The 22,830-nt window shown below is 39.4% G+C and overlaps 1 protein-coding gene across 1 annotated transcript in view; it reads right to left on the bottom strand.

Moving 5' to 3' along the window:
- Nucleotides 1-15,710: 15,710 nt before the first annotated feature.
- The window catches only part of LOC122797320 (cytochrome b5 reductase 4), a 1,879,111-nt gene continuing 1,871,991 nt past the window's right edge, over nt 15,711-22,830 (bottom strand). The window contains exon 14 of the mRNA XM_044066139.1: nt 15,711-16,038. Coding sequence (XP_043922074.1) covers nt 15,984-16,038 — 55 coding nt within the window. The 3' untranslated portion in view covers nt 15,711-15,983. The remainder of the gene's footprint in view (nt 16,039-22,830) is intronic.

The following is a 22,830-nucleotide window of genomic DNA, read 5'->3' as shown; positions in this document are numbered from 1 at the left end:
GAGAGTTTCGAGTGCGTGCATCTTGAGGTTTAGACTTCTAGCGTTGAGTAGCATTACTCTTAGTTTCTTATCCCTTGTGATACCTATGGAGGTGGGTTTGTCTTTTGAGCCTTGCCTAAAAAAGGCACTATGGGGTAGCAAGAGCCTTTGCCAATATCCGAAAGCCCAGGGGTGACAGGTGCAAGCCGTCCCTAGCAAAGCATCGTGGCTTGTCGTGCATATCATCCCAAGCTGATAGGCATTGGATCCCCTTTGAATGACACCAATACTTAAGCCAATTGTTGAAATTGATCATCTTGTCTTCATACTGTGGCATCATTCTTGGTGAGGGTAAGATGCTACTCAAGGTCAGAGTCATACCAGCCTGGGCTACATGCTCAGAGAGCTCCTCTATGTCTCTTTTCATGTAGTCCAGGGAGGTACGTCTCAGGTCATTCACACCAGCATGGACAATGACTGAGTCATATTTGTACTTGCCTTGGAGTGACCTGAGTGCTTGTGTCATGTGGCGGATCCTAGCGCCAGACAGGCTGCTCACCGTGACCTTCTCCTTGTTCAGCCTGGTGAGCGGGACGTCAGTGTGCCTGACGATAGAGTCACCTATTACAAGTGTATCAGGTGTGTTGTTTAGCCTTAAGGGCTGTGACTGTTCAGCACACTGGCTTTGTGAGATATGTGTTGCACGTGTTTTTTTTGGGGGTAGCGGTTGCTTGGGTGTCTGCTTTGGAGGTCTCTGCTGCTTAGGCAGATCTTTATTTAGAGCCTCCGAGTATGTTTTTGTGTGATTATGTGTTTGGTTTGCTGTCGTGGTAGGTCTATGTGAGACTGGAATTGTAGTGAGTGTGGTTTCCTTCTCCTCCTGACTGGTTTTGCCAGTACTGAGTTGAGAGAGCTTAGCCTCCAGTTTGGCTATATGGTTGCATCTCTCACATGTGTTGGAATTTGTTGGGAGGAGGAGAGGGTTGTCTGTGTACATGAGGCAGTTGTAACATTGCCTCAAGATTCCCATATTCACCAGCTGGACCAGAGAGGAGATTGACAACTGACCTTTGGACATGCTAGAATAATATTGGGTATTCCTTTATAACTGAAAATAAGGGCCAATGGGGAGCAAGGGTGTAGTGCTTTTAATTTTTAGTGCTGACTTATAATTGCTTTAGTGAGCAAGTGCCAGGTAACAAGTGCAATGTGTTACAGGTAAGGCATGCCACTGTAGAAACTTACGGGGTGAACACAAGATACAAGATGGGAGATAAAAAAATGGTGTGAGATTGCCTTTACTATCTTATGCTGATGATTAGTTAATGATTCTGAAGTATGAATGAATGAGGTGATGGTAAAAGTAGTAAGATTACTAAAGAACATAGGATTGTATTTAAATAAAGAAAAAAGTAAAGGATTTGGAGATGTAATGAAAATTGGTAGACTCCATTTTACATTGGATAAAATTAGAGCATAACGGCAGTGCAAAGAGATGTTGCAGGAAATAAAAAAATATATATCCCTATGGCAGGAAATATTTCAGTTTGTAATTTAAGAAAGTTTACCAGCCCGATTCAATAAAGCCTATGTGGTCCATTTACACTGTTGATTGGCACACTGTAGCACACTGTTTGGATTCAATAAGTGGCTCTACATGGTATGTAGAACCATGCACCACCGCACAAACAAGGTAAACACTGTGGGATGCAAATTACTACATAAGCAGCTGAACTGTATGCTAATCAACCAATCCACAATGGAGGAGCTATTCAACAAGCTATAAAGCAACCATGTAGGCTCAGTGCTGGTTTTCCCTGTGAATTCCAAAACCTACTGGAATATAGCCACAGAAAGCAGTCTACACAGAAACAATGTTAGGGGCTGCTGTTGCTTTAATTCATGTGTATGTGTAACTCTGACGTCTATGCTGCAGCTGTTGCTAACAGCCCAAAGCCAAGAAGGAGAAGAGTTTTCAGACCCCAGGTAACTTATCACATTCTACATGATGCAGAAATTGTAGAGTGCTACAGTGTGGATAGAGACACACTACAGGAACTCTGCAAACTCTGTTGTCTTCAACTAAGAACCAGGGCAAACTATGGGGGAATCTATACCAGTGGAGACAAATGTATGTGCAGGACTTTGAGTTTTAGCTACAGGTACCTTTCAGAAACAACAAGGGACATGCTGGAGGTGTCACAGGCATTGGCATCCAGGATCCTCCATCAATTCCTGAATGCTATGCTACAACATGCCAGTGACCACATATATTTTCTCCATACTCCCGAGGACAGGGCCAGAAATATGCAGGAGTTCTACCCTGTAGCACACTAACCTGAAGTACTGGTTGCCATACATTGCACACCTATAGACATTAAGGTACCACCTGGGGAACAGGGAAGGCTCTACATTACTAGAAAGCGCTTCCACTTTATTAACTGCCAAGTCATGTGTAATGCCAAGGGAATCATCTTGTATGTATGTGCTGGCAACCCAGGCAGTTACCCCAACTCACATACCTAGCACAGCTCCCAGCTGTATCGGGTGTTCACTAGGCGGGATATCCCACAGGGCCATTTACTAGGGGATGCAGGTTATGCACTGGAACCATGGCTGATGATACCCATCAGAAATGCACACACAGCTGCTGAAGAATGACATAATCAGGAATGCACTCAAACCAGAAATGTCACAGAGCTTGTGTTTGGGCTTCTGAAGTCGCAGTTTAAGTGTCAGGATACATCTGGGGGAGAGCTGCAGTACAATCCACAGACATGTACTGAAATATTCACAGTATTTGCCATGCTCCACAACATCATCCTGAAAAAACAGCTTCAGCAGGATCAAGAAGGGGAAGGGGCACACACACCACCACCAATGGCAAGGTCACCACAGCCACATGCAGGTCAGGAGTCAGAAAGGGAAGCAGCAGCTGCTGTTGTTGTAGGGAGATGTAGGTATGCTCAATATTACCTTACATTGGCTAAGAGACAACACATAGCACACTCACTCACTCACCAACTAAGAGTCTAAAACCTTCCTGCTATGCACATACATATAGTAACATTGATGCTAGGCAACTCTCACAATCTTTACCTACCCATGCATTGGCTGTGTACTGCTTGCATCAGACAGAGTCAGCCCTAAACTAAAACTGCTGGATTTACAAGATAAATGTTGAATCTGAACAGTACAGCAATACAAACAGTCCTGGCATCAACATCATAAACTAACATATTTCTTTGAATTGCTCATTAGTACTGACATAAAAATATTTGGCTTATCATGTGCAGATGATGGCATGCTCCATATGCTAGGTAGTCCTGGAAAAGGTTAAGATAAAAGTAAGAACATCATCATCACAATTAACAGTAACACAGGGAGTAATACATTTTCCCCATTACATGTCCATTAACTATACTTTCAACAAGAATTTGGATGACAAGTCCAGCCAAAGCTATGTGTAACCAATCAGAATGTGTTAACTGTAACAATCTTCAAATCACCCCAAAAAAATTTCTTGTGAAACAGAACTAAAGTATTGATTTAAATTGTTTTACTATACAACATGTATTTAATAATTGAGATACAAAAGCCTACCTGGAAGCTCACTGTCCCTGAAACAGTAGCACCATTGTCAAGGATATGCTGTTCTACACTTTCTTGGGAGCTGGCTGGATCCCTGACAGTAGACAGGAACTTTTCATTTGCTGTTAGTAGTGGCTGTGTAGCAGTCCCTCCTCCAGTACCCATTTAATCACAGAACACTGCAGCTGTTCTTCTCTGGGAAGATGAAATCATGTCAATGGTCCTATGGCACATTTGATCATACGTCCTACTGTGGCTGCCTACTGCATTAACATCTGCAACTATCAGTAGCCAAATTTGCATTCTGCTTGACATATCTCCACATTCTTTCTCAAGCAGGAAGGAACCAAGTCACCTAAAAGCTTCCACAAAGACTGATTTTTAGGGTCACTGAAGCGTGGTTTTTGGGGACTGAAATGCCTGGGTGCCATAGTCCTAGGTGTCCTAAAAGACAACAAAAGGATAATGCACATAAATATCACATAACTACAAAACAACTGTTCCCAGAGAAAACAGAAAGGGCAGCATTTTACTATTACCCATGGGAGAAAGATAAAACAGTTTAGAGATTTGAAATATGAACAGGCTGGATGCAAAACATGGAGCGTAACACCAGCAACATATCCTTGTTTGTGTCATAAATGAAATACACTTTTGCTCCCCCACCCCCAAAAGAACAGGCAAACAATACATTTTACTAACAAACCATTGTTGAAATGCTAAAAGTGCTACTAAAATGAACCGTCCCTGAAACATGTCTACAGATTTAACACAGAACATTCCATTTTAAGGTATTGTCAGTCATGCATACCTGTGAAATGCCCTGACAAATATGCCCATGCCATCAGTACACTTCTAACTAATGCATACAAAGTGAAGCCTTTGCTAACCTATATATATAAAACCATTAAGCATTTTTCTTAAATTGCATTTCAGCATACGCACTATATTGCTGACAACATGCAAGCATACCTTCTCAAGTTCAGTAATCTTCTGTGCAGATATATCCCAAAGTAATAGCCTCTTTTCTGTGTTCTCCACATAAACAAGTCTCCTCACCTTGAGTTTCCATAGCTACACACTTGGCTTTTTATGGTGTAGATTCAGGGCTGTCAGCAAGGTGAAGATGCAAATGAGATGTGAACTCATTAGAATTGTTGAATCTCAAATACTTGGCTCCATGTATCAGATAGTGCAGGTACTCCCCCGTGTTTGTTTTTAATGAATTGCAACACAGAGAGGTAAGACAGAACTGCATATTTGCAAGCAATGCTCATAACAGTTGTTTGATCACTCAGTGCACTACATCCCAAATTAATAAATGTACAGAAAACTGCTATATAGTTTCATATTATTGTAGATGATGTTGCAGTTGGTTGCATGCAGAATGATTTCAGTTCCTTGCAGCAAAGGTGTTTCTGTGGTAAAGATAAATAAGGCACCCTTATTGTGTTTTGAATGTTCATTGGGGTAAGAGTTCACATCCAGAGATCCAGAGCTATGTAAAATATTTCACGTGTACTAACATATTGTAGATTGTATTTCATAAATTGCTTTTCCTCATTTCAACTACTTTTCCCAATTTTTGGGGGGAGGGCAGTGTTAGGTTCATAGGTAGGTACTAGACTATTGGCCCAAGGACCTAAGTAAGCCTAGCCAACAAGGTTCCCTGGCTTACACCACCCAAGAAAGTTTTTCTGTGCCCGTCGAGCAGAGCCACAGAAGTGATCCCCAGGGTGCATTTCCTATTTCCCATCCACTCATCAAGATTTTTCTTGATGAGTGCTAATGAGGAACTTTGCTTGACATAGATGGGTAGCTTGTTCCAGAGTATGGGAAGTCTCTGGGACAGGAATCTATCCCTCCTGCATGTCCTGTTTATTGTGGTGACAAGGTTTAGGTCCCTAGAGCATGTAGCTCAGAGGGATTGGGATTTCTTTAGGTGTAGCATGTCCAACAGCTCTGGGTTTGACATAGCTTTGTATGTTAGGCAGACATCACCTCAGAGTAGGCGATATGCTACGGAGTAAAGCTGGAGTTTTTTGAGGTGGTCAGTGTAGGGCATTTGTTTGAGGCCAGTAATCCTCTTTGTGAGGTACTTCTGTGGTATTTCCAGCTGCTGGAGATGTCTTGTGAGGTACATTCCAAAAGGGGCATTGTACTCTATAATGGGTCTAATGAGTGTCGAGTAGAGGGGAACAATGACCTCTTTTTTCCTGGATGAGAACTCTTTTGTGATGAGGTATGCCACATAGAAGGATTTCCTGACTACTGTGGCATCGTGATTATCAAAGGAGAGACTGCTGTCCACCTGGGTCCCAAGGTCTCTTATCACACATTTGGCATTAAGTAGACTGCCACCTATGTGGTAGTTCATGGGTACAGAGTTTTTACCAAAGGGGATGACAATGCACTTTTTGGCATTGAGATTGAGGCTATGGCTCTGACATCAGGCATCTGTCTCAGTGAGGCCCTTCTGTAAAATGTCCATATCATTTGAGGACTTGACTATGGCTCCTAGTTTGCAGTCATCTGCGAACTTCATTAGCCAAAGGCCTTCTGTGTTAGCCTGTACTTCAGAGAAGTAGATACCAAACAGGAGAGGTCCCAGGACTTTACCCTGTGGTACTCCACTTGTCACTGGTTTGAAGTCAGATTTGGAGTCTGCAACTTTTACAGTGTGGGTCCTGTCAGTGAGCCAGTTGGCAACACATCTTGTGACACAGGGATTTATACCTAGTTTAGTGAGTTTAGCTATACTTCCAGAATGGGGGATGGTGTTGAAGGCCTTGGCGAGGTCAAGATAGGCTGTGTGAGCCACCTTACCCTTGTCTATGGCTTTGATGACTGCCTCAAAGAAGTCAACCAGGTTCAGGAGGCATGATCTGCCTTTCAAAAACCCAAACTGGGTGGGGTCCTGAGTTTGGAGGTTACCAATGTCTTTGTTTAGGATTTCCATGATGATATATTCCATGGCCTTACAGACCAGGCTCGTCAGGCTAATAGGGCGATAGTTCCTGGGATCAGTGGTGGCTCCCCCTATGTGGGGTGGGATAACTGTTGCTGTGTACCATTCAGTGGGCACAAAGCCTGATGTAAGGCTATGACTGAACATGATACTTAGGTGGGGAGCCAGTTCTTTCTGAAGTTCATGTAAAATGCAGCCTGGGATGTTGTACAGTCCTATGGATGCTGTGTTTTTGGCTTTAGACAGTGCAGCTTTTACCTGTGTAGCTCTGATTACAGGGACCCTGCATTCTTTCTGTATAGATATGGGCCCTTTAGGGGGTGAGAGGGAGGTAAATTAGCACTGAACCTATCTGGCAGGATGTTGGCAGTATCAGTTGGTTCTGTAATTTTCGTGCCGTTGTGCTCTAACTCAGAGCAGATCTGGGGTTGCCATTGAGATTCTTGACACAGGTATAGAATGATTTGCGGTTGTCCATAGAATCAGAGGAGATTCGGTTTTCATAGCTAGCTTTGGAGGATCTTATAAGGGATCTCAGCTTCTTATTGAGGCTGACCAGGGAGCTCCTCCACTCATGGGATTTTACTCTCTTTTGCAGCAGTTTCCTCCTTCTGTTGTAGAGTTTGTTTATGGCAAGGGACCACCAGATTGGCTTCCTTTTTTTCGAGGATAGTGTCTTGGTTCTGTTTGGGACAGCACAATCCATGCACTCATGTGAGTGCATTTGTGTAGGATTCAGCAGTCGTAACTGTATTGTCCATCTGCATAGGCGTCATGAAGTTCACCACTTCTGTATTAAGAAGCATGAAGTTGGCTTTGTAGAAATTTTTTACAGTGGTTTCCTTAATGGGGGGGTGGGGTGGGATGTGGACATCTAGGGTGATTAGCTTAGCATGATGCATGCCTTAGCGTAAACATGGGAAACAAATAATGAATATCAGGTTTGGCTGTGCTTAACTTGTTTGCGCAAAGCACTGGACTACAGGCCCACACAGGAAACAGACAGAATGCCTGCAGAACACCTGCAATCAAGGAGTCTGTAAAAGGCAAAGGTCAAAACCTATAAACTGTTGAAATGTTTGTTTTCCATCGTGCAACTTTGCTTAGCAGCATTCTGCAGTTGCTAGCAACGTTCTCCAATATCTGCAGACAGGGCTCAGTCAGCCAATAATTGAAACTGACTACATTCAATTAATTCTTTTGAGCACTGAACAAACACACTAAGTGGTGCTGTGTGGCAGTTAACACAGAGACCTTAAGAATGATTAAGAAATTAGGGAATGTCATGTAACTAGTCTTGTGACAGCAACTGTAAGTGTTGGGCTGGAGTACCTATGGTTCTGGGTTCTAGTAGAGGGTGTGCAACCTATTTTTACTGCTGTGACAGTGAAGTTTATAGCAATGAACTGAAAAATAGACAAGTGCTATTTCAACATTCTTGTGGAGACAGGTTTAAGTGTAGAACTGCCATATACATGATCCTGGGTTCTAATACAGGATATTCTATGCACTTTTACTGCTGTTCCACTTCCCATTATATTCAACTCTCACTTATAACACTTTACATAGTGGAGCTGATATGAATTATATGTATGAGCAGAGTAAATGAGTTATTAAACTATTAGTCGTCTTAAAAACACAATGCCATTTAGGTTGGTCACAATGATACTGAAAATAAATCAGAAAGCAATGCCGGCATTAGTATAGCCGAATGAAAAGATGGTAAAAATAATATGAAAAATATAAACTTTATTGAAATAATTGATGTTTGCAAGAAAGACATACATATTAAGTATCATATGCTACAGCTCAGTATGAAATGCTACACTTGGTTGTATTATAGAGTTCATCATGTACTCATCCCACTTGCTGTTCTAGCATTTGAGAATCTACACAAAACACAAACCACGGCAGTAATGTTAACCTAAATAAGCAGCTTGGTGTACCTGTACACAGGAAACAGGAAACAGGAAGAGGGAGCTTTCCTCTTAAGCAGAATTCTTAGCACATTCAAAATCACATTTATTCTGCAGTTCTAAAAAATCTTTTGTCATACTACTCAAGATGTTTACCACTCAGATTACTCTGTGTTGAATTTGAGACTAAAATAAAATGAATACCATTAACCATAGTGAAAGATATAACATATTCAAGTACTCAGCAGATACTCTAATCTTTGCAGAATGCCTTCTGCTATGAATAGCATATAGACTCTATTCAAATGGAGGACACTCTCAGCACATTTCTCTCTCTCTCTCTAGTTCCTGTGCTTTGAGACACATGCTTCCCCTTCCAGCAAACACACTAGTACTCTAGAATAGTGAGCTTTGTCCCATATTCCCTAGTTCTGCCCTAGTGAAACTTGAATGAGTTGTACCTGAAAGACAAACCAACGAGGCAAATATATAAAATTATGAACTTGCAATACAGAGCACTTTAAGGGGTGGAACAGCCATCAATCAAAAGAGGTCAAGTAACCACTGCAATGGGACCTTGAAGGTTAGCTGACATGAAAGTACTTATACATGTGTTACATCTCACTAAGGGGTCTTCTGTAGCAGGAAACATTTAAGAAAAATCACAGGCAATGTACGAAAACCTCCCAAGGAAGGGAAAAGTCAGATAGACCAACAGAAACAGCCCTTGGAAATCTATTTAGATATTACAATCTCTCAACCCCCGTGCCAGAAAACCACACATGGGGCAATTTTGGGGCATGCCTTCCTGTAAATACACTTTTTTCCAGGTTCTTCATTTATGACTCTACATTAGTCAGTCAGGGTAGAGGCTTGGTTGAGTTGATAATAATCCTTTGAACAGCCAATGCACATCCTACATGGTGGGCATGACTATGGCTACATTAAATTACTGAAAATCAATATATAGAAAAAAAACAAAATAATAAGTAGAAAAGTCCAAATTGAAAATCATCCAACAGTGAATCCTAATATCACAAACTACATTTCGGAATTTTGAAGTTGGAAATAAGATACGTGTTGTTATAGAACTCAATCAGGTCATCCTCACAGACATTACTCCAATGTACGAAAATACTGCAGCATATGACAACATGACTAGCACCGCTGTTTGCAAACAGATTAACTGCTGTCTTCCTCTGTAGATACTCTCATTGATGGTACACAACTTACTGTACACTGGTAAGAAAAGATTAAACTATATGTATTGCTACCTTCTAATGGCACTGTTATACTACAATAAACAGAACTGGTTACTTTTAAACAATAATAGCATATTTTAAGTGTTAACATATACTGCTCTACTCCTCCACAGTTTACAAAATTCTTTTGGGGGGGGGGTGGGGACAACAGCTAACCTTTCAGCTAACTCTACCACCTGTACACTCTCTCTCTCTCTTCTACAAATCACTACATGTCGGACCCCTGGTGTTTCACCTCACTAAGACAGTCTCTCTTAGAGGAAAGCCCCTGCTCTAAAGCAGGTTCATCTGGGTTAGATAACCCACCATGCAAGCAGTGAGACAGGCTTGCAGAGAGGCCACTATCCATCCATATATAGGGATTTCTTTCTTGGCCTATCTCCATACCCCTGTATGCTGATTCTACTACTGCTGTTGAGGCTAGGGTGGCAAAGGGAGGCCCCCATGGATCACAAGTCATGTCCCAGACCATAGGGCAAACTCATCATACCCAGTTTCCTCTGCCTCCCTGCCCAACATGATATACTTTGGATGCTGACCTCCACCAAAGCCCAATGGATGATGCTTCAGCACATCTTTGCACCCAGGAAAGGCACACCCATCCTCCATGTCACTTTGACAGTCACCCTAACTGCTAACTGGACTTGGGTGATCTGAGCTGTAGTGAGGGCTTTATCCCTCTGTGTCACAAAAGCAGCAACACATCTCACAGCACATTTTGATGCATTTGTGTGACTCTCTTCTCTGTCATGACTTTTCACACAGAACATGCTTCTTTTTTTGAGGGGTCACTAATTAATGGCCATCTGTCTTGTTTGGACTTCTCAAGAGTAGGCTGTCTGTGTGTGCATCATATGAAGGAACAATAAGCGTACTGGTCTTTCTCGTCCAAATTTGCAGAATGCCTGGAGAATCTTCTTTGTTCATAGCAATGCCCCTGAAGTTTAAATTTGTTCCAGTGTCATTTTGTGCAGAATACATGTGGGATTCCTTAAAAGTATCATGCTTGCTACAATGTATGACTAAATTATTCCACTGAAACAATTTGAGTTGTGGAGATGCACTGATGATAGTTATGTCTTGCAATCATAGATGTGTGATTTTTGCATTGTTAACTCCCCATGCCCTTCAAGTTATCAGTCAACTGTTCCTGGGAATTAGCATATCTTACTCAACTGATTCACATTTTGTACATTTACTGGATTTTTAGGGTGGCTCCAGATGTATTTATTTTTCAGATCTGAATTAGCATTCACCCCATGCAATAGTAAGGGGCAATGTCTACCACTGAATATAGACAAAAAGACTTTGTGGTTAGAAGAAAGAAACACTGGTTTGTTTGATTTTTTTTTGAATTTGGCAAAATTTGCTGTTGTCTTAAGGATGTTTATTAAATCTTCTGCATTTTGTAGTCTTGAGAAAATGTATGCATTTCTACACAACTCAGCCACATCAACTGTTCAATACTTGTAACATAGTCAAACATCAGTAACAAATATATGACAGCTGTACTAGGAATATTTGTATCCACAGTTTCATCTTCAAGGTCATAACTTTTCTGCAAGGAAAGACATGATGTAAAGCTTATTAAACAGTACAATAACGTATGCCACAAACAATGATAGTACCTGACCGAAATAACTGAAAAGATATACACTGCTGTGCAGTTAAGCTATGGTACCTAGAGTAGAGTATAATACAACTTTACAAGCTTAACAAAGATGGATAGAACAGTCTATACATTGCATTAAAATGTCTGTCAACACAATTCAGCTGGAGTGCAGTTAGAGAGGAACTCCAAAATGCTTCAATTTGGCAAAGTAATAATGAAATGGAGCAAAACACTGTTGCTGTTGAGTTTTATCAGTTACACTCTTTATGTGGGCCTAACCTCAAGTTAGTGAAGTGAGAATATATCTAGGAAACTGTTGAGTATTTTTTGGATATGACATCAGTGAACATTCACGTCTGCAGTCTTAAACAGAGTATAATAGCCAGGCTGTTTGTCAGCATGCACACTCTTTATTTGTTTTGTGTCTGTTAGACAGCATGTCGGAATGTCTGTGGAACTGCTGAGTGTTGCATGGACACAATGTCAATGCGTAATAAAGTACATGATTTTACAAAGTAATGTGCTGGCACTGTTGTTTCTTGGTGCTTACACTCTACATCCATGTAACCTCCAGCTAGCTGACATGTCAGAATGTCTGCAGAATTACTGGGTATTTCCTGAACACAACAGTTAATATCCATGTGTAGCAAATATCCACATTACCATAGTTCAGTAGAACATAACTTACTACAGTAAATGTGACAGCACAATGAAGAAGTACTGTTTGTGGCATCTTACAAACTCAAAAATCTGTTCTCCTCTGTTCATACCTGCCCACTTCATGCTGCCATTTTTTTTCTGATGGTTTTGCATAACTTATTTATTTTAATTACACTACATAATTGCTGTTTGGTGGAACAACATTATACTTCTTGGAATAAATGATGGATATCTGTACTTTTGTACAATGTTTATCACTGTGCATGAGTAACAGCACCTGCACTCATTGCAAATGCTGGCAAAGGCTAATAATCCGCATTAACCTGACATACACAAATTCAGGAGTTTTTGCAATTATGTTGTTACACATTCTACATTGCATATTTTTCCTATTCATAACATTAACGCATACCCAGACACCACCAGATACATCAAGGCTAGTGGGAACCTCCAAAATGCTCAGATATAAGGACTTAGGAGGAAACAGAGAGTAATACCCTATCATTCCAACTGCAACTTCAAAGCACACAAGTTAAGGGGTGCTATGCAAGCCAACTGGCTATGTGCCTGAGTGTGACAGATGCAGTGCTTAGATGTTAGGACCTACTAACCACAGTGGTTGCCATGACAGCACCTGTGCTACCACTATTTCAATTATCACTAGAGGATGGGTGCAAGCTGAATACCTCATTAGTCTGGAAAAGTTCATAGATGAAAAGGTGTAGAGTCCACCAAAGTTGAGAACTTCAGTCAGGCAGGTTTTGGCTGGTGCACAGCCTTCTGTTCTCTTACACTACCCTTCCTCTGTCACTCCTGCCCAAGTTCCAGTGTGAAATTTACCTAATAATTGTTTTGGCTCCCCTCTACTGCAGCTAATCTCCTTGCATGGAAGTAGGCTTTAAGCATTACCTCCAACTTCTACTGCAAGTGGCTGGCTTCACACTTTAATATTTTGGATATTGCTAGATGTTTTTCTCAATTCCCAGAAGAAAAAAAGGGCAACACCTATGGAGGTTTTAGCTGGAAGAACTCAGGAGAATGGGGTCTGGTACAGCCTACTCATCCATACTGATGATGCCAAAGAAGTGACAGATGGGCATGCCCAAAGCAAAGCAGCAAGTAAATGAAAGAACTGGGCTGAGAGAAATACTAGGAAGGTTTGTAAAAAAGAGAACTGCTATATGATCAAAGCTCTTGGACTAACTTATAATATAGCCATATCCTCGGAGTAACACAAATGGTAATTCTACATAAATTTGAATGTTAATGAGTAAAGTGGGCAATAACTATTATTACATGCTTATGGTATGCACTCTGTAATGTCAACTGTACCACATGTATATGTCTTATCTTTTTCTGCATACTTTGTGAACAAATATTTAATTAAAAAGAAATTTGATAAAAGAAAAAAAAAGAAGACATATTAGGAAGGCGACTTAATATGTCACCACTAAAGACGGCCACTAAGGTTAGTTAACATCAGATGTTACAAATAATCAGCATTTAACAGAATACTCCACACAGGTTTAGCATACACATGAAGATTCAATGCAGATATATTATGAGGCCAGCATTGTGACTTACACTGATGCGGCCTGAACACTTTTTAAGCACAGACATTTCTGTCAAGTTGCAGAATCATAAAACATTGCATAAATACTTTGATTTGCCGCACTATTTTTTGGTTGAAAGAAACAGCCAGGAAAATTAGCGAACACCAGATACATGATGGCAGCATCTATTGGGCAGATTTTCCATAGTTATGCCATGTAAGTACACTTATTAACACTTGTTCATAAACATAGTATGTAAAGGTCACCCAGGATCTCTGTATTATACATTGAAATGAAGATACTGAGTACACAAATTACTGGAAGTGTATTACTGGATGATAACAAAGTTGCTTAGGTCATGCCTCCAAATGTAGATTTACATACAGAAGTGGCAGAACTACTGCACAAAGGCTTAACGTTTATAAGAGATCAACCAGCCTTGTTCCATCCAAACATCAAAGGACACTGGATAGTGGTATTCTTCAGGGTTGTTCACCTTGTGGTCACTGTTCTACATTGTAAGGTGGTGATAAAAAAACAAATTACTTTTGCCAACATTCACATAATGTTTGACATTCTTTGTTTAACTCTTTGTGATATTGGCTGGTTGACTTATTTGGTGGCATATACATGCTCACCCCTCCATGTGGGCAATACCCCGCATCTTGACAGTTTAGGACATGAATATATGAACACCTCAGTGTGCTCAAATGTAAGGAGTCTAACTCATTGTTTAAGCATTTACTTAAACATACCCGGGCACCTTTCAGCATTATGGAAATTGATACAATTATACTGGAAGCTCCAAAAAAGGCTAGGCTGGTAAGAGATCCTATCTAACAAAAATGCCACTGGATTGTTAAATTAGGAGTTTTGTTCTCTCCAGGATTGAATGAATATTTATGAACAGTGTTATTGTTTATTGCTATTATAAACTTGGTCAGCAGATGGCAACTAATGTCTCTCTGTGATAAAAAAACCCTTCAGCAGTCCTATCAGCATGCATTTCTCCATTAACATATATAACCTACTCAAAAATATAAGAAACAATGTCAAAACTTAATATTTTACACAGTTTGCTCACACAAGCATTAATAAAGTAAATAAACTCCACAAGTTGTGACAGTCCTAGGTACAAGTTTCCTAGACAAAAAACAAATAATTTCACAGAAAAACAAGATTTACTCAGAAAAACAATTTCATGCAAAGTTTTCCTGAGTAGGATCACTAGCCAAATGACTGATCCATGAAGCCAACCGAAGGAGTGCACTTTGCTGGCAAGAACATTTTGAAGCTTTTTGCACTCTGTCTTCATATGGAGATCTGCTCTAGCTTCTGCCAGAGCATAGAGGGTGTGCCCTTAAGCTCTGAAAAGCTGGGAGGTTGGTGGGGATAAGACACAAATAGCTTAAGCTATTTCAAGAGTAGGTTAATGCTGAACATCTCTGGACACTTCATGTACATTTATCTATGTCACACTTCTCTTCCTGGACTGCAGTGAAGGTGCAGATCATTGTATCTGCATAGCCAAAAAAAACCTAAGAAACAGACGTCAACCATTCCACATGATGTGAATATAAGCTATTAATATGACCATCTGGCTTCTGTACTATTACAACCGTCTTTGTCCTGCCTCACCTTCTGGCCTATATTACGGTTGAAAAGAGACCTAAAACTAAGCCAGCAATCCAAAAAGCAGTCCACCAACCTGGTTAAAAAATAAACTACTATAAATACATGTAAAATAATGGGACAGGCTCTCTTTTCTTCAGCTGACCAGAGTAGTACTTATGAAATGCGATTAAGCATATTTGGGGAACCTCAACAAGGTAGAAAAGGTCTCTATAACAATTGAAAAACAATCTGTTCTTGCACACTTCTGTAGATGAAAAGGAATCCAAAATAAAAATATCAAACAAGGAAGGAGAATAGAAATTTAAAAATGCAGTAAAGTTCTATTCAAGTTAATAACTAGAAGAAAAGGATTTTAAGATAAAACAGTTCAGAAGCCTGCATCTGTGCAACCAAAATAAAGACACCAACTGGAGAAAGGGACTGCAGGCTAAAATCAGTGCATTAGTTTGCAGCAGCACACACAAAATGTGAAGCATAGTCCAACTAAAATTGTTTCAGTAGTTCACAGTATTATTCATGATACTAAATCAATTATGGGTCTAAAATGCACTTTAATGTTATAATAAGTATTCAGATTGCAATAATAATTTATAAAATAAGGTACTACATATACCATAACTGTATTGCTGTGACAAAGCACAAATGAAATCTTTAACAGTATCTTAAATAAAACCATTGTCATAAAAAAGCAGTATCTATCAGTAGAAATGTTCATTTGTCAATTAATGCAATTCTGATGTAAGATGAAGAAATCATTTTTCTGCTACATGTAGTAAGATATCCGGTTCTTTCCAGATAATTGCATTCTTATCCTGTAAAGGCATGCATTTCTTCCTTTAAATACCCCAGTTCCTGCACACATCTGTAATACAGAAAATAAAAAAATTACTCCTCTGTATTCATTCAATGTGGGCAAATAAATGTTGAAAAATAGGAGCACAGGAAAAGGTTAACTGTTTTTTTTTTTGTATTCTTTTACCTAGAGTCATACTTACCATATTTATGGATTTGTAGTCTTAGAACAGCTAAAGCCGAAAGAAGAACAGCTACACATATCAAAACATTCTTCTCTATGTTTACTTCTAACCTCAAAGGATTAATGCAGTCAATTTCCGAAGAAAGTAAGAGAATATGTACTACAAAAATGTTATCTTAAACATTCTTCTCATAGGTCATGTAATTGGAACTACATTTGCATCAGTGTTACAAAGAGTGTTGGACAGTTTAGAGAATCCAATTGGTCAGAACTGTAGTTATTGCTCATAATAGTTTGAAAATGCAGTAAGGACTGCTGTGCAAAGACAAACAGCCCAATTCCAAAAGACTTGCTCTCAATGTGAGTGACCACTTACACTGAAACCAGATCTTTTGGTATGTGGCCTTCGGTGCAAGCCTGGGCTGGCATAACAGTTAAGGTGTCTACCTTATAGACACAAGGTGCAGGGATTGATTGTCATGTGGGGTAATTGACTAGGCTTAAAATGACAAGAGCAATTAGCCTAGTAGTGATCTATAAACCGATGATCTATAGATAAGCCTTAAACCAAAGCAATTCACTTACACCAGGAGGGAGTCTACTGGAATCAGGGCAGACTTAAAATGACAGCAGCTCTTTTGGAATCTGATCCCAAAATGTTAATTCTTCACAGACCTTCTGGCAGCGATAGCAACTCCCAGCATCAGTGCTGAATACTGATAATGTTAGCACATTTTCACCTGGCACTGTTCTGGAGACCAGTATCTTCATTGGTGTTATCACAGCTTTATTTTGCCTTACCTTTTTAATACTTTTCTCAGAGGCTTTCTTGAAAAAATGTGTAGCTTTATTATCTTAATGATAAACACAGTGAATATATTTAACAAATATGTGACTACACATGCATCAGAAGTACAATTTCTCCAACTATACCCAAGCACTTAAACATCTTGCCATGTGGAAATCACAATTCTTGGCACTCTGCTATCTTGCCCAATATAACTGTTCTGGCTTTTTACAGACACTGTAATGAATCATTATTATTAGATAACTTGACATATAATTTTCTAAAAGAAATTCCCCAAGTGAAGCAGTGCTGAAAGATTAGCCATGCTACAAAGTTCCAGTTAGAAAAGAAATATAAACAATGCCATATGTTAATGTTCTACAGCATCTCCAAACAAGACAGCAGCAAATGGGGATTCAGGAAAAACAGAAAGTGAATTGTTACAGCATCATTAGATTGTTCAGGGAAGTCACTCCGATCTAAATAGGGAATGACCTGACTAAAAGAAACTTCCACTAAGGGTAGAAAGAACTGAGTACAGGGAGTCATCCTTAAGACATAACAATCAGCAGATGTAAACATGTGAGCCAGTGGAATATTAATAAAGCAAGTCTGCTTAACAACACCCACAGTGTCTTGATTTAGTAAATTCAAATAGTCTCTAGTTGAAGAAGAATACCCAGTAACAAAGCTGACATTGGGTAGGGGGAATGACACGAAACTGCATACCAGGCTTTGAGGTGGGGGGCCAAATCCCAATATGCATGGTATGATCACAGTTTGAAAGCTGCTGCCCCATTTCCCAATGCATCAATATTATACTCTCTACCTCTCCCACAGTCAGAGGAGAAAGGTGCATCCTCAATGTCAGAGATGGCTGACCGCCTTAAAACTTGGCAGCATTCGGCACAAACTGCTGCAGTCAGTCAGAGTCACTCGTTTCATTGGTGTGCACATGTACATCAGAATTAACTACGCTATTAAAAAGCAGCATATTTGTGCTGTCATGTTTCTTAACCTGAAGACACAAGGTAGGAACAAAGGCCTTTAAAAAGTAAGAACATCCATCTAAAAATCTGAACATCTACTTAGGATAAACTTTAAATACCAAATACTACATAACTCTTCCCACTTCCAGTATGAATGTGAAAAAAAACACTCAAACACATTTAAACAACAGAGTGACAAAAATGATGGAAAAATCTAAGCACATTATCAAAGAGAATAGGCCGCAGTGGTGCAGCAGTTAGCATTGTCACCTCACAGCATGAGGTTCTCCAGTTCGATTCTCAGCTGGAGCACCTTCTGTGTGGAGTTTATGGTCAAATGATGTCTAAAGACATGCAGGTAAATGCGTGCGTGAATGGGTGTGCCTTCTTTGAAGGATGGGCATCGGGCTGGCAACTCGGCACTGTAAAAATCAACTGCTAATCATTAGAGGACCGGTGTTCCGCTGTGGCAACCCCTAACTGGGATAAGCCGAAAGACATGCATCAAAGAGAGTGTAAAATCTGTAGACTTCAATAAACTGTACTGCAAAATTCTACCATACAAGGTCATGCATTTTGATTGAGAAAAAGGAAGATGTAAGAAGTGTGCCCTCGCTCTTTTAAATTATTATTGCTACTAGTATAATAGCCATGTAGCGTGGTTTTCTGTGTACTAGACAGATTCAAAATTCACACGTGATGAGTGGGATTCAGAAAATTGTGAAAAGGCAAATTAAGCCTGAAGATAGGGACATACCTCCAGAAATAAGGACATCCTGTGCATGTCTAACATCAGGCGTGAAATAGGAAAGTTCTTCCAAAATAGGGTCAGTTGAGAGGTATGAGTGCTGTTAAAATGTACAAATTTCATCTGTCACTGTTACCTATTTGTGAGACATTCAGTAGTAAATAAGTTGCAAGTCTCTTTTATTATCTGAAGATTCATTATTCTTTTCTCAACTTGTTATAGTATGCATATCTTCATCTGGTTGGGACTGTGTGCTCAGTCCTAAAATTTGCACACTGCTTGTGTAGTACGCTAAGCCATGCAAGAGATTATGACGAGCATGCAAGAGGTTACCCATTTGTAGCCGGGTCTATATCATAAAATCGACAGTTCACAATGTCAACTCACATTTGTTCGACACGAAAATGTTGAACTCCAACATACTCGAACGGCCAAATCACTGATTTCTTTCCAACGGAAAGAAATCGGTTGGCAGATTTGTTACACCTGCCCTTTCCCCGACTGTAGTGTGGTCTCAGAGTTAGAATATTTAGTTGGGGGGGGTGGGTATGGTGGGCAAAGTCCCCCACTTAAATATGTTTGTTTTTGTGTGGTGCTTGTTTTTGGCCGTTCGAGTATGTTGGAGTTCGACATTTTCGTATCGAACAAATATGGGTCAACATTGTGAACTGTCGATTTCATGATATAGACCCTTCGTAGCCACATCACTGATCATTAGAATAGCTTTTTTCTAATTAGAAACCAGGGCTGCATGTAAATGTACTAGTCTATGGGAATGATCTATGAAAATTAGGACTTTGTGAATAATTGGGCACTGTTCTGCAAGGATTCATGCTTTATTGTGATTCAAGATGTCCATACTACATAATACCTAAGCAGACCAGTGCATAAAATGTTTAAGTGTATGTGGCTATTAGCTGTGTTGCACCTATGCATTTCAATGGAAGAAGGAGAACAACTTTTCTTCTCACACTGCCAATTCAGGGTGTGTGTGTGTGTGTGTGTGTGTGTGTGTGTGTGTGTGTGTGTGTGTGTGTGTGTGTGTGTGTGTGTGTGTGTGTGTGTGTGTGTGTGTGTGTGTGTGTGTGTGTGTGTGTGTGTGTGTGTGTGTGTGTGTGTGTGTGTGTGTGTGTGTGTGTGTGTGTGTGTGTGTCAGTGTGTGTATGTGTCAGTGTGTGTATGTGTCAGTGTGTGTGTGTGTCCATCTTAAGTGACCTCTGGCTGATATGAATGAGAAAACTGTGTATTCAGACTGTGCAGGCAGTATGCATGTGTATCTGTCTGTGTGCATGTATGTCTAAATATGCAAGTCTCTGGGACTGCTGTGTACATTTGAAGGTGGAGGGGTGTCTGTATTAACGTTGGGGAAATGTACTACTTATTCATGCAGACTGGAAAGCTGTTCATCTGAGCAATTTCTAAAACTGCTTACATGAGTGATTCTTTGTCAAGTAGATTAGGCATTAACATTACTCAGTGTCATGCAGCTTGTGCATAACTATGAATTAACTTAGAGTACAGTAACACACTTTACCAGAGCAAGGTATGTTGTGCTACTGCGATGCATGACTATGAATTCCACCTGAGGGCTTTTAGCTGACTTGAGAGAGTTGCACTGAAACTTTCCCTTAAAAGCACATTACCAATTTCAGAATAACAAGTTAGGGCAAGCAGGCTGCTTTCTGTCTAGAGGAAGGGAAATTATTAAGATGCAAGCATCTCTCTGTAAAGCATTCACCTTTTTCATTAACTACTGTTATATCTTTTGGTAGATGAGAAATGCAAACAAAGCAATTATGCATGATGAAGAGTGTTAGTTTAAACAAATAGCTTCAAGGTTTAACATTTATGGTATAACATCAGAATTTCTATTCAGTCCTGTAATTTATTAAAAAAAAACAGTATACCAAATTCTGTTCATATTGAAGGGTTTTGATAAATTACAGCTGTATGATTTTATTTATTTAAGATATGTTGACTGGGTTAGCCATATTTCAGAAGAGACTCAGAGGAGAAAAGCCACCAAAGCAAGTAACGTCCTTTGACTTGGGGCCACTTAACGGTAACATACCTCTCAACTGTCCAGATTTCTGGGTCATATTTTTGGCCTGTTCTCCATACAATCTGTGGTCTTCTGACAAATCACTTGGATGATCTAAGGACTGAAGTGACTAAATAATGACATACATTTGAGTTTCAGACATTAAATCCTTCAGAAAATATATAGTAAACAAACTATGTTACTCTAGCAACTTTCTAAGTCTAAAAGAGCAATATTTAAAATATGTCCCTACTTTTGGGCCTTTGTCCCCCCATTTTGTAGGGCTTTGTCCAGATTTCTTGCAATAGGAGGTTGAGAGGTATGAGTATGAAAGTTACAGCGACTTGGATTTGGATTAGAGTTTCTTATCTTATTCTGGTGAGCCAATGAAAATATGAAACACTGTTTTTAGGGCATGCTTAGTACCAATTATTTGTTACTAGAAATGAGAAATCAAACTGCTTTCTCATTGGTAACAGTCCTTTTCAAAAACAGTAAAAGACTAGCTTGGCTTTCTGCAATATGAAAATATTTACTTTGAGTTTGGCTCATATAGTGTGTTAAAATTCAAATTTATGTTCTTATCTTCCTCTTTGATAACCAGGTAAGACAACTGATGATTCATCCCTTTCCAGCCATAGCTCTGGCCCATAAAGACTAAACAAACATATGAAAATGTGCACTGAGCAGATAGCAGCAAAAATGAAGACAGTGAGGATGACATGAACAAATTAATAAAGCAATTTAGAAGTAATATAGCTTAGGAACAAATCCATATAACTATACAAATAATTACATATCAATTAACACATTATTAGCCTTCTAACAATCTGCAATGTACTTACACAGTGTTTGTATATCTGCTGAAAGCATTGTGTTTATAATGTAACTGTATACTTTATCCTCGTTAGAATTTAATAACCACTATCTCTATAGCACTGAGATACATCATTTTGTAACAAGTGTTCCTTTAGATTTGTTTTAAAGCCCACCATGGTTTATTACATTATTTCCTTGGGTATGTTTTACATTGCTAGTCCATCTTCTAGACTGAGACAAAAGTGTCATCTTGCAAATGCCCATTATGATGTTATTTTCATAGGTTTCATATTGGATAGTAAAGTTAGACAGATTTCATTCATTTCTCTTACGTTTTAAAGAGTTTCATAAAATATTGTTTCCCTCATCTGTCTCCCACATCTATTTGCCAGAGAATCGCAGGGACATAAGACACCGTGCATGCATGACTGCCCAGAAATATTGTGCTGAACCTCAATCAATTCTACAAGACCAAAGAAATTGCAAGGAAGCTTTAAGGGATTTGCCATTAGACAGTGATGGTTACAGACAAGGCACAGATATCAAGATTATGGTGTTCTTGTGAGCTGAGGGATGCGACATATTTCATTATATCCAAGTAATACTTTTATTACCTGTTGCAGTTTTTGAAACTTTGTCCGACAGGGTACTGGTAAAATTACAGTAACTAAGGCCAACAGTGTTGGTGTACAGATGCAGGATCACAAACTTGAAAAGTTGCAAACTATTTTGGAAATTAAGTAAATTCATGAAAGTGGACAGTTTCACTTTATACATTTATATATAAAGGTAGTACTTTCTGGCCTGTACAATTTGTGCAGTCTTTTTGAATTATTTTCCATCAAAGATGTCAGGGAAATATCCAGACCACAAAGAACATGCCAATAAAGAAAAAAACCCACCAGCTAGCAAACCAACGTACTTTATTCTCTAACTTCTTGACTATGAAAAGTCTTCACGGAGTAATAACATATCAAAAATACACCTGCCTTAAATACATATATCAATTAACTAAAACACATAGTTGATTAATTAAGACAATAAAATAATTAAATATACATCAAATAAAAAACCTCCAAATAATTTCAGCATTCAACCCTCGAGGGGATAGAGTGACAAACTTCAAAATATATACAGATTCTTTATACAATAATACATTTTTAATATTGCATTCTTCATATGGGGAAATATACACTTTTTCCATATAGACCCATGGAGAACATCACTACTACCTCCATGTGCTTGTTCAAAGTGCATAGCTACTGGGATTTCTTTTTTCTTATTAATAATATCC

Source organism: Protopterus annectens, chromosome 1.part0, assembly GCF_019279795.1.
Source record: "Protopterus annectens isolate FY-2018-M chromosome 1.part0, PAN1.0, whole genome shotgun sequence".
In the NCBI taxonomy this organism is placed as follows: Eukaryota; Metazoa; Chordata; order Ceratodontiformes; family Protopteridae; genus Protopterus; species Protopterus annectens.
This window is presented reverse-complemented; position numbering and strand designations above follow the sequence as displayed.